At 30.2% G+C, this 12,751-nt stretch overlaps 1 protein-coding gene across 1 annotated transcript; it reads left to right on the forward strand.

The window, feature by feature from the left end:
- The first annotated feature begins 55 nt into the window (after positions 1-55).
- On the forward strand, positions 56-6,358 carry LOC107441015 (uncharacterized). The gene is made up of 2 exons (XM_016054141.3): positions 56-464; positions 3,839-6,358. Exon 2 carries the CDS (start codon positions 3,977-3,979, stop codon positions 6,194-6,196), a length of 2,220 nt encoding a protein of 739 aa, XP_015909627.1. The 5' UTR covers positions 56-464; positions 3,839-3,976; the 3' UTR covers positions 6,197-6,358.
- The last annotated feature ends 6,393 nt before the right edge of the window (positions 6,359-12,751 follow it).

Below are 12,751 nucleotides of genomic sequence, written 5' to 3' on the forward strand. Positions count from 1 at the left end.
TACGATAAAATCGAAATATTAAATATGACAACAAGTGCTAGATAATTTGTAAACATACGCTTTAAGCTTTGTTTGACTTTTTTTGAAGTGGACAAGACGTAAGGGTGGGGATAAAATTACTGTGGGATCACCCTCAGTAAAATAAAATCAAAATATTTAACCTTTCAGGCAATTTTGTTTTGTTTTTAAGTATCAATTAATTTATCAATTAATAAAAAAAATGTTTACGTTTGATGGCAAATATAGTTGTCTGTTAACCGTGTACATGTCAATAAATTCCTGAAATTCCTAGGAGTGGTATGAGTTGACGGGCAGTGTTGTTTTCATATTTACTTGTTTGTATATTCTTTGATGGATTATTAATATAAAATACAACTGCAAGATTTAGCATTGACGTTTCTATTTTAAAGATAGAATATATTTTACATGCTACAAAATTTGATCTGTCTTGCTTCCTATGTTTGGTGAGTATTGTGTTTGTTGATCTGCAGATATTACATTGTTCTTAAGTGCTTGCAAAAATGTGTTTGCAATATTAGTTATTTTAATTGAGAGCTGTACATTATTGTTTAAGATGAACTATGCTTAAAAAGTGCAGGTATTTCGGTAAATTTAACTGAATAGTTTAGTGCTGGAAAGAAAAGCATTTTCTGATTCTTTTTGTATTGTCTTCATAATCTTAGTGGAAGCTTTTAATTTATTAAATACTTATTATTTATTAAGTTAAGTTTAATAAGTATTAATTTATTCAATACATATTTCTTCAAATCAATGTATGAGTCAGACATTTGAAGCATATAAAAGTAAACAAAATGTTGATGACGCCAAGTTGTTTTCTTGAACTTAAGTCCAATCATTTGTATGTTTTTTATTGTTGTTTTGCATTTTATTCAGTGCAAGTGATTGTGAAACTTGTAGTTATCGTTTGCCTGATTTTTGTGGAAGTTGTTTCATTCAGTTAATTAAGAAATCTTCAATAAGTTTGAAAAGTAATTTTTAATTTCTGAAAATATTAAATATTTTGCAGTCAATTTTTTAAACATATAGAATTAGGCCACGTGCATTAAGATGTGTAATCAAAGTTTGCCAATCTTCATTTATAGCAAAAAGAAACCTTAGTGTTTTTGTAAACCTACTTATTACCCAACAAATTACCCTTGTGATATTAAACGTAGGTGTAAAGAGATTTCTTAAACGAATTAGGAATCTGTTATAAACCATTGATGTATAAAATTAAATATGGTTGATCAAATGAACTAATTCACTTCAGAAATCTCATTCTCAAAACTTGATATAATTACTATGTAATATTACTGCACTATAGAAAAGAGAATTGTTGTTAAAAACTAATGCTTTGATTTATTGTTAAAAAAGTAAATAAAAACAAGAAATGGACACACTTATCTAGTTTGCTTTTGTTTTGAACAACTATTCTGAGTTAAAATACAATTGTGCAATAAACTGCTTTTGCATCAAAATTATAAATTGGATTGAGAGTCTTTGGCAGGGTTTATGCCAGTGCAGTTTAAAACCTGCAAAACGACATTGGTTTAAACCCTGTCATATTTCAAATATGAAAGCAGGCCTTTTTTTTCAAATATTTTACATAATTAAATATTTTACTATTTGTATAATTTTTTCAATATCATTGCAGCATAATGAAAACAGATGAAGTTTTCTTGCATTATTTACAATTTTAAGTTTAATTGCTAATGGAAATCTGCTTAATTTCAATAATCTGCAATTTTTATGCCAAAGTGATTTTCCACAAAAATATCTATGTTAAACAGGAGAGACTTTTTGTTCGGAATTAACAGGAGAAATTTGAAGAAATTAAAATTGATTAATTAATGCAAATGTTTAACCAAAAGTATTATAAGAATGATTCAAATTTGAACAAATTAAATTTAATATTATAACAGAAAATTAAACATTTTTCACATTTTCTATTTTTATAAACAAATATGGGAAAAAAATATTAATTTTATCTAGAATTTTAATAGCTAAAAACTCATTGGTTAAAACAGTCTATAGTTATAATAAAATAATATAATGTAATAAAATAGTTAGTCTTTTTTTAACACTTCTATTTAGTTTTGTGTTTAAATATTTTCTTTATATCTAAATATTGCATTAACGCAGTTTCATAATATTGTTTCATTCTGGTAATATGAATGTTTATCTTGGTTAGAATTTTTTCATGTTTTCTGAAACAAATCTCAATAGCACTTATATCTTTCTGCACGATGTTTATTTTTGTAATAAATGTATGTTTAACAAATTTATATTAATAAAAGTGCTTTGTATTTTGAGAAAAGGCCTGCATGTATAAAATAAAATTATCTAAGCTGTTTTTTTAATGTATAGTTTAAGGTCTAAATGTTTATTGACAGGGTTGAGGTTTAGGACGTCCTAAACTAGTTTTGGACAGTACATGTGGATTTTACTGGCTTAAACTGTCCTAAACTGATTAAAACTGCCCGCAACTGTCTTACAGTGACTAAAATCTTGAACTTTGGTAAAAGGTAAAAATTCTATAGGTGTAACTATTCCACACATAATAATTACATATATTAATAAATACTTGATACTTTTTATACAATTAGCTTGAACTTATTAAAGGAGAATGATATAATAAGAAAAGATTTATAACTTTTGAAGCTCCACAATTCATTGAACAACAAAAGTGAATATCTTATCGGTTTAAATATGAATAAATATGCTTTTAATATTGATAAATTATGTTCTTGCATATGGATAAATAATGCAATATTATAAATAGTAATAAATTTATTTTTTAATAAAACAATAACATGCCTTTTTATTTCTTTTTCAAAAACTAACCTTTTATTTTTCATAATATTTTTTTAAAAATTTGACGTAATTTGAATAAAAGGGCTTTGCACAGGACGACTTAAATCGTGGATTAATCCATTCTGTCCTAAACCTTGCCAGCCCTGTTTATTGGAAGTAATCTTTTTAGATGAAAAATAAGTAAAAAGACTCATGAGGTGAGGAAAATGTAAAAGTTGAACATTACAAAGTTAAAATATTTTTCTTAATCATTTGAAGCATGGTAAACAATTGGCTTTTGTATTCTCTGTGTTTACTACTTACGTTANGTGTACAATGGTTACACCTACAGAATTTTTACCTTTTACCAAACCTCAAGGTTTTGGACACTTTAAGACAGTTTAGGACAGTAAAACCCACGTGTCCTGTCCAAAACCAGTTTAGGACGTCTAAAACCCAACCCTGCTTTTGTATTCTCTGTGTCTACTACTTACGTTACGTACTTTGACAATTATAAAATTTCCAGAATCTTGTTCACGTGAAAATTCAAAAAGTGTACAGCATATAAACCAATTGTTCTGAATGAAATCTGCACCTGCAGAAATGTTTTTTGTGGAGCAACTTATGTTTCTGCTAAAATTGGGCTGAAAAGAAAACCAAAATTTTTTGTTTCCTAAATGAAAAATCTTTCTGCAAGAATTCTTGTAACATTCTGTGACAATGTTGCTGCTGGTATAAATGTTATTTGCCGCAAATTTACCAAATATTATGGTTTACTTTCCTGACATGAAATAATACTACATCTTTATTTAATTATTCTTAAATTACAAACAAATATCAACCTATAGACATCTTTAACACAAAATATATATTAGAGCATATGTTTTATGATGTATCAAAAATTTTAGTTCATTGCTATAAAGAGTTTATTTCAATAGTGGGGCTACTTTATTTATTTTGAGATTAAGAGCCTTAAATCTCTAATGTTTTTATTTAAATTATTTACCATTTCTGTATTGCTCATTTTTGTTTTTTCTTCTTGCAGATATAAAGATGAATGATATGACTCTATGCGAGTAAAATTAGATGTTCTACTGAGACAAATTGAAACATTGAATTTCACTGTGGACTAAATCAGATTTTGTATTATGCAAGATGCGGACTTTTCAGCAGTTTAGGTGCTATGGCTCAAGAGTTCCTCCCACTCTGCGATGTTCTATTTAACATCATCTCTCTTGCTTCTTACTTTTGTGATATAGTATTTGATGTTGTCTCAATCTATACTCTCTATGCCTCCGACCAGGTTACCTGGTTTAGCCTTTCTTTGTGCTGTGTTATGTTTTCATTATTTATTAGTCAAATATTATCCTTTAAATGGTATTTCCATCGAAAGAGTGGCAAGAATTTTAAATTTTCAGTTATAGCAGCTATCCATTTAGTGCAATTTGGAGTTTTATGGAGATATTTTAAGCTTTTTCTTCCTGTTAACCTTGGTGTGGTAAAGAATGAAGTACGGGATTTATGCATGTTGAGGCTCATCCACGCATTTTGTGAAGCCGCGCCTATGCTACTCATCCAGCTTTATCTGATATGGCTGAAACCATCCTCATCCGAAGTGACAGATTTAAATCTAGTGTCAACTTTTCTGTCACTGTTTAGTGTATGCTGGGCCTTAGCATCATTCAGCAAAAATGTTCGGAGGCGCAATATACATAAACTTGTTCTAACTTGGCTTGGGGTTATATTTCAATTTTTTTGGAGGCTTGGTACTGTGACATCACGTGTGGTAGTGCTAACTGTTTATGCTACAGTTTACCACTATTGGGTGTTTTTAGTGATTATATTACATTGGTTAACCATGTTTTTATGGTTAATATCTCCAAAAAATGTTTTTCATGGTGAAGCTATCTCTAAAAAGAAAAAGTCTGTGTATTCAATGTTGATTGCATTTGTATATATATTTTGTTACATAAATTTACAAGAGATTAATTCCCGCCAAAAGATGTTTGCATTTTATCTGATTATGTTTTTAGAAAACTCATTGTTAATGGCTGTGTTTCTGTTTCTTAAAGGACAAGTTGTGTGGTATCATAAGATATCGATTATATTTGCTTGGGGTGGTTTTTCATTGGGCATCGTATTCATGATATTGTATTACCGTTTTTTTCACATTCAACACCTGAAACATAGCTTGGCATCTCATACTGATCTAGAATCTCACTGTACTAATTGTGCATCAAGTAACTGTGATAATCACAATGGCAAGCCAGCGCTTAGTGATAGTGATGCTTTAACATCTGATGGGAAGTCCATGCCTGATACTCCTTTATCAAAATCTTATAATTCTACTGTTTTTCAGCCATCTAATGGTCATTTCCAGAATGGAATGGTAACAGGCATACCTGGTGTTTTCAATTGTCGTCTCAATCCTGCCTTTAAGAGAAAGAAAAAGAAACCGTCCAGTTTTGTGCCTCCTCCTGCTCCTGTTTCAGCCTTGAACAACAACAGCAAGACTATTAATCCTTTTTGGAAAAGATTGCCACATAAATCTTGCAGTAGCGACCACGAGAGTAGTGTTGGTTCTCGTGTCAACATTCAGCAGAAGCTACAGGAGAAAAAGAAACAGCAACTGCAGGAATTAAAGGAAATAGAGGAAGAAATTAAACAAGGAAAGTTGAAACGACCCCATCCCATGGAAATCGGAGATCAAGATACTCTTCACCAACCAATACCCCATTCAAAAAAGCAACCATGGGTTCGTCCTGAATCACCCGTTGCACGTTTGCCATTATATCATTCATTAATAGGACCCCATATTTTTAGTGGCATTCGACCTAAATCAAAGCAAAGGTCACAAACACCTGAAATATTGTTAGTTCCAGAAACTCTGGATTGCTCAATGATGTACTGTGATTATCAGGAATCTCGAAATACTTATTTAGCTTCTCCGCCTCATGTTGTCTATCCAAGAATATCCGATGTCTCGAGCAATAGTAATTTATCGGCTGCATCTAAAACTAAAATATACCCCCGTTCTCGAAATCAAAATACTGTACGTGATACTCCGTCCTGCCGTTGCCCGCCTCCAGATACTGCAATGGGCATGGCATATAAATCTCATAATATACCCTCTGACCTTGATAGTCAGATATCTCTGCCACGTTCTTATACTCTTCCAAGAGAATTCAGGTACTATAGGAGACCTAGACCTCGAAAACCAGTACGTAATGAACATTTTGTGCCGTCTAATAATTCGAGCGATGGTGATGTAGATTCTGCGGATGACAATGAAACTTATGTGCCTTTTCCAAACAACCGAGTGGGAGCCCCTATTCGCTTAAGACCTTATCAACCACCTTATAGAGCTTGTGTTGCTGGACAACTTCATGAAACAAAGTTGTAAATCAAAATTGTATTTTTTTGTAATATAGAAGAGCTTTATTTTTTTATTACAGTATTTAAGTTTGTATATATGTATACATTTTTATATGAAACAATTTTTGGCACGTTTTAGTGCGACATTTTTTGTAAATTTTTTACATTAAAATATTTTTACAATAATTTATTTATTTGTAGCAGTTTCTTTTTTTTTCTTTCTGGTTTATATTTTTCTATGTCACTTGTTTTGAGGTTTTTTTTTATATATATGAATATCTGAATGAGTAATTTGTTCCATGTAAGTTGCATTCTAATTAGCTTGGGCAATTGATGCAAAACCAAATTTGGATAATTTAATAGTAGCTAAAAAAAACATTTTTTTAAAAGAAAATATATAGAAATTAGTTTATTGATTGCAACAAAATATAAAAATGTGTATAATTTTCTATTCCTTCAGAAGGGGAAGTTTGCTGGAAAGTTTTAACTTATTTAATGTGGTCTAGTGAAACACAGAACCAATGAAGTTCTGAATTATTTAATTAGTTAGTAGCTTTGCAAATATGTAAGGAGTTAAAAACTGTTTGATTTGTTTTAGTTTAAAGTGCAAAGATCTTCTTTCTATTTAGATCACTGAACAATTCAGTCAAATCAGTTAAATAATATTTTTTATTAATAAACTTTTATTTGTTCTGGAAATTATTATAGCTCTGTACCAACTGTACTTTTTTATAGAAGATGAAATATGGTTTTGGAAATTGGGAATCTGGTGCGTTTCATGCCTAATATGCTCATTCATTTGAACCAGAGTAATAGACCACAGACCAGGGAATAGACCCTGTTACTGAATTATTTTGTATCTACTATTCTCCCTACAAAAATATTTTTGTAAGGAAAAATAGAGAATTTTTTCCAGATAAAAAATTGTGATGCTGTGTGAAAGATAAGTATTGAATTGTTCTAAATGTCGTTCAGTTCATATTGAATACGTTAAAGCAACTTGCTGTCAGGGGCACTGGGATTAAAGGACGTGGGAGGTGGAGCTGGCATCCCAAACATTTTTACTGTTCGGCAAATTTTGTTGGTCATTCCGCTTATTTGTTCAAATTCATTTTCTCTTAGTTTGTTGAAAAACACAGATGAATTTATGGACAACTAGTTTTATTTTGTTAAAATTTCTAATTTATTTGAAAATAAACAAAATTTGAAGCTTCTACGATTAGGGAGAATAGCAGCGGGTGTATCCTTTAATGTAAATAAAGTATAAAAAATATCGACATAAAGGTTAAGGTATTAAATTAAACTTAGAAGAAAAGAATGGGACTGAAGCTCTTACAAACACCCTTTGATGTTACAAGACAAAAAGGTAAAAATTCATTCAAACTGAGAATTATCAATAATAATTTTATAATAATTATTTTCATTTCATCTGTTTGTCGTCTGGTTTTATTCGGTTTACTGAATTATCCTTTATTTTTATGTATATTAACTGGAAATGTTAGGCACCTTTGCTGTAGGAGTATCTAAAAATATTTTAATAAGTTCAGTAAACTTTTTATAATAAGTAGTTTTTAATTCTATTTTCTTAAATTTTTAACTACGGAAACATAATTATTATTATTCTAAAGCACGATTCACAGAATACATGTTTCATTTCTTTCCAATTACTTAATTTGGTATTCGATTAATGAAAGAGTGAAACATTTTCTTCCGTTTTTGCAGCAAATTAATTTTCTTTTTTATATCTATCTATTAAATGGTTCATGATTTGTTTTATTCAGGGTTGGGGTTTTGGACAGGACACCTGGGTTTTACTGTCTTAAACTGGGTAAAACTGTCCTAAACTGGATAAAACTGACCAAAACCTAGAACTTTGGTAAAAGGTAAAAATTCTATAGGTGTAATCATTGTACACATAATAATTACATGTATCAATAAATATTTAATATTTTTTATACAATTTACTTTAACTTATCAAAAGAAAATATTATAATATATTAGGAAAAGGTTTATAATTTTTGAACCTCCATAATTCATTGAACAACAAAAGTGAATACCTAATCCTTTAAATATAAATATGCTTTTAATACTGATAAATAATATTTTTGCATAAGGATAAATAATGCAATATTAAAAAATAATAATTTTTTTTAAAAAAAATACTAAATTTGTTCAAAAATTAACCTTTTATTTTTCACAATATTTTTTTAAAAAAATTTTATAATTTCTGCATCACAGGATGATAAAAAAGACATCTATTTTTAAAAAAAATTGTTTTTAAATATAAATATATTAGTTTAAATTGAAAATACAAAATAACTGAAAAATGTATTAACAGTTTTGAAGGGCATAACATCAGTTTCAGTTACTGACACTGGTGATGTATCACCACTATGCTAAAAGAATTGAACATGAATGAAATAAAAGTATTCTTGAATAGTACTATAGATAAATAAACCTGTTTATGACGAACCAAGCACTTAGTCCCTAATATTTTAACCTGTATGGCAAGGCCAAACTTCAGTTATGTACTATTGAATGAGAGGACCAATTGAACTTGATTACTGATTAATCTTCCTTTGTTTAAATTGAAGAGTCAAACAATATTAATAAAACATTATACTTTTAAAAACAAATATTCTGTAGTAGATTTAATTATCAATATGTTATTAGTTTTATGTTTATTTTACCTCTTAAATATTGTTCAGATAAAATTGTGGCATAATTTGAGTAAAAGTGTTTTGGACAGTTTAAGACAGTTTTGGACAAAGGGGTTTTGGACAGGACGGTTTAAACCGTGGATTAATCCATTCTGTCCTAAACCTTGCCAACCCTGGTTTTATTTATTGTCTGGAATAAAAGCAATAGCCCTTTGTGTGCCAGGGGGTTCACGGAGGCTATGAATCGACGATGTGGCAATGTGATCAGCATTGCACACAAGCAACCTTTATTTCTCAGGCAAATTGGTGCCTGTCCATCTGAAGCTAGTTTGGTTTCAAGCTGCCGTTATGAATGGAACCCCTGTTCTTCACTACTGTTCAATGTCTTTCCCATTGACCAATCGCTCCTCATTGACAAAATAATTAAAGTCGTTAAATCAGTAATATATTGATGGAAAAATTAACTTATTGTGAAAATATTTGCAACAAAATAACTTTTTATTGAAACTAATGAATTACCTGCTTTTTAAAGATTCAGTCAAATACGAAATATAATTTAGCAAAATAAGAATTTCCCCCTCCCAAAAATATAACTTTGCGGCGCCCCTGTTTGTAGTGGCTCTGTGTTGCGTAACTCTCTTTATCTTATTCATAAGCCATTATTTTTTTAAACACCATTGTCGTCCATTATTTGTTTTCCTCTTCCTGTAAAGTTATATGGTTGGATTTTGGAATTCTATTGCAATAGTTGATATTATGGTGTTAACTGTAAATAGTAAAGGCTACTTTTTCAGTAATGGCTTTGGGGAGGGGATTGAACGTCGTATAAAAGAAATTCAAACACATGCGAATTCATTGAAACCTTCGGTTAAAGAATGCTGCATATGTGTTAGCACTACAGCAAAGGCCTTCTTTTTAATATGCTTTAAAATATACCAGAGATGTCAAGCAATTTTAAACTGATGGAATAGTGTCTTTTTTTTAAAAATTTCGTTTTCATTATAAATATTTGCTCATTTTCAGGTGATCTTCGAAACCATATGAGAGGTTTACCCAGTTCTGCTACGTAACAAGCCCTGCTTGAAAAAGGAACAAGCAGGCTTCAGTACTGAGATTTATTTCCTTAGATTTTGGAGAAACGTGAAGCATTAACGTTTTGGCTGTTAGCTCTGTTATCAGTTAACTTCTCTGAATGAAACAATGAAAAGTTACCACCCTGAATGGATTGGATGCTCACATTCTAGGACTCAATATTAATTGTACGATAAGGTGTTCTCAAATATGTTAATTAGTGCAGGCGATATTTTAAGTGACGAAATCAGACACAGAAACCTTTTCTGAATAAACACAGTTTTTTTCCGACTGATTCGGATTTCTTACCCTGAAAATATAGGGCACAGCCACACTCTGGGAAATATGGTCCCAATAGTTTTTTCTGGAGCGCTCCAAAGTTTGGACTCCTTAATGTTAATTTAACTTTTTGCGTATTTCACTATATCTCGAGAACTTTTTAAGCGAATTGAAAATTTTTTACTCCCAACTATAAAATTCGTTTATTCAAAAATACCAGGCAAAAAGTAATTTTAGTAAATATTTATTATTTTTTTTAATAATGGTTAAAAATATTTTGAGTTGTGCGGTATAGAATTTTTTGCATCATTTTAAAGAACATAACTTTACATTGCAAAATACAAAATTTGAACAACATCGGTTGAATAGTTCCTGAGAAATCGAATTTTAAATATCTGGCTTTTTTGAAATTTAATTTCCCAGGAAATATTCAACCGATTTTGCTCAAATTTTGTATCTTATGATGTAAAATTATATTCTTTTAAATGTTTCAAAAATTTGTATACCTTACATTTCAAAATTTTTTCAACCTTTAATAAATAAAATTATAAATATTTATTGAAAGTTATTTTTTGTATGTAATTATCTTTGGATAAACGAACTTTATAATAGGGTGTTAAAAATTTTCATTTCGGTTAAAAATTTCATGAGATATGACGAAATACGCAAAAAGTAAAATTAACATTAAGGGGTCTAAACTTAAAAACGCTCTTCTGGTCGAACTATTGGGACCATCTTCGCCAGATTGCGGCTACCCCCTATATTTTGGGAATCGAAAATCCGAATCAAACGATAAAAATGTATGTTTATTCAGAGAAAATACGTTTCTGTGTATGATTTTATAAGTTAAAATGTCGTCTGCACTTAATAATTAGCATATTTGAAGTCACCCTTTTGAACTGTTATGATAGAGTCATAGAACGTGAATATCCGATCATTGGATCAAAAGTTATTCAGGCACTATTCAGGGTGGTCTATTTTTTATTTTGCACACTGTACATCATATAGTTAGATATTAAAAAAAAGTGCTGAAATAAGCATTTATATTTTAAACAGACGCTTCATAATAGCAATTATAATTGAATAAGCAAATATCCTTCCTTCCTTTGTAATTAACCAAAGTTCTGACAAACGAAATAAAACAAAATCGAAACTTAAGTATATAATTGCGCGTAATCGGAATGATCTCTGGTATTAAAACTTCAATAAACAAATAAATTACAAGCGATATACAAAATATACTGGTTTACAAAAAAAATTTTTGAATATAAATTAAACTACTTTTTAATGATCAACACTGATTACGTGCAATGCTTATGTACGCTGAGGAGAGGGTTTAATAAAAGGTCTGCCTTTATATGTATGGGTGTGGGGATATCAGAAAATAATACCTATGAAGACCGCTCTGTCAATAGCGTGTTTTTCAAAATTTCCCCTGGAAAAGTGAGAAGTCCTTCTCCCCTATATTAGTCTTGAGTCGTGGTGGCTCAAGATATAGAGCGTTCTCCTTCCACTGTAGTGAACCGGGTTCGAATCCCAACAATAGCTGGTAGATACGAATTCTGCACCCTGCTCGCATTGATGTAAACTATCCTCAGTGGTAGACAGATCATGGGTTAGAGTCCCCTTACCGTCAGGCTAATCGTAGGAGGTTTTCCTCTCCATGTAACGCAAATGCGGGTTCCATAAAAAAAAAGTCCATAACGAAGGCAAACTTCACCCAATACTTAATCAAGGAGTTCCCTTGTCTTCTGGATTGGTTTCAAAATTTTAAGGCTATTGAGTTGAACATTAGTTGTCGTAAACCCAAAGCTGGGTCGGCTGTTATAAAATATATTATTACCATCACACGTTTTTTTCTTTCAAATGCGTTCATGAAGAACATGGGAAGAAAAATGTTAATACAGAAATTCAAATGTCTCCAAAATCCTAACTGTGCGTATCTAAATATAATATGCTGCTAACTCCTTTGACAAATTACTTTTCAAGAGCATGAATTCTAATACAGCACAAGTCACCCGTTTGACGTCCAGATTTCTACCACAGAGTTCATTAGGCGTTATGGATTATGCATGGAACATTACTAGAAGTTTTCCTATTGCTTAATTAAGGATGACACTTTGCGATTATATCATACAATGCAATGCAATGATTAATTCTCTGCGGGACCACTGAATTTTTAAATAGCATGAAAATTAGCTAAAATTCTTTTCTTCGGAAGATTTTCCAATAAAATTAAATTGCAATTAAATAATTAATACATTTTCGTAAATTGTAAAAAAGGATTTTTTGTAATAAAGGAACAATAAGCTCTTTTCTAAATCCTTTTAGCATAACAAAAAATAAAGTGTTTTATTCTCTAATAAAATAAAACAAAGTAAAAACTTATCACTAAGCAATAAAAAAATTATAGTACAAAAGTAAATATACAAAATTTTAACTTATTCAGGATTATTTTTCCATTTCATCGTTTAAAAAATCCCAACAATGCTTGTTATTCACCTTATTCCAGACAGTGTTTCACGTTCTCCACAAGGAGGCAGTATTTGCAGAGGTTGTATCAACTTAGGTAG

This window comes from Parasteatoda tepidariorum, chromosome 4 (genome assembly GCF_043381705.1).
Source record: "Parasteatoda tepidariorum isolate YZ-2023 chromosome 4, CAS_Ptep_4.0, whole genome shotgun sequence".
NCBI classification, from domain to species: domain Eukaryota; kingdom Metazoa; phylum Arthropoda; class Arachnida; order Araneae; family Theridiidae; genus Parasteatoda; species Parasteatoda tepidariorum.

Bases quoted from the DNA above. Each gene is read 5' to 3' on its own strand.
- LOC107441015 (XM_016054141.3), top strand. From the start codon at position 3,977: ATGGCTCAAGAGTTCCTCCCACTCTGCGATGTTCTATTTAACATCATC.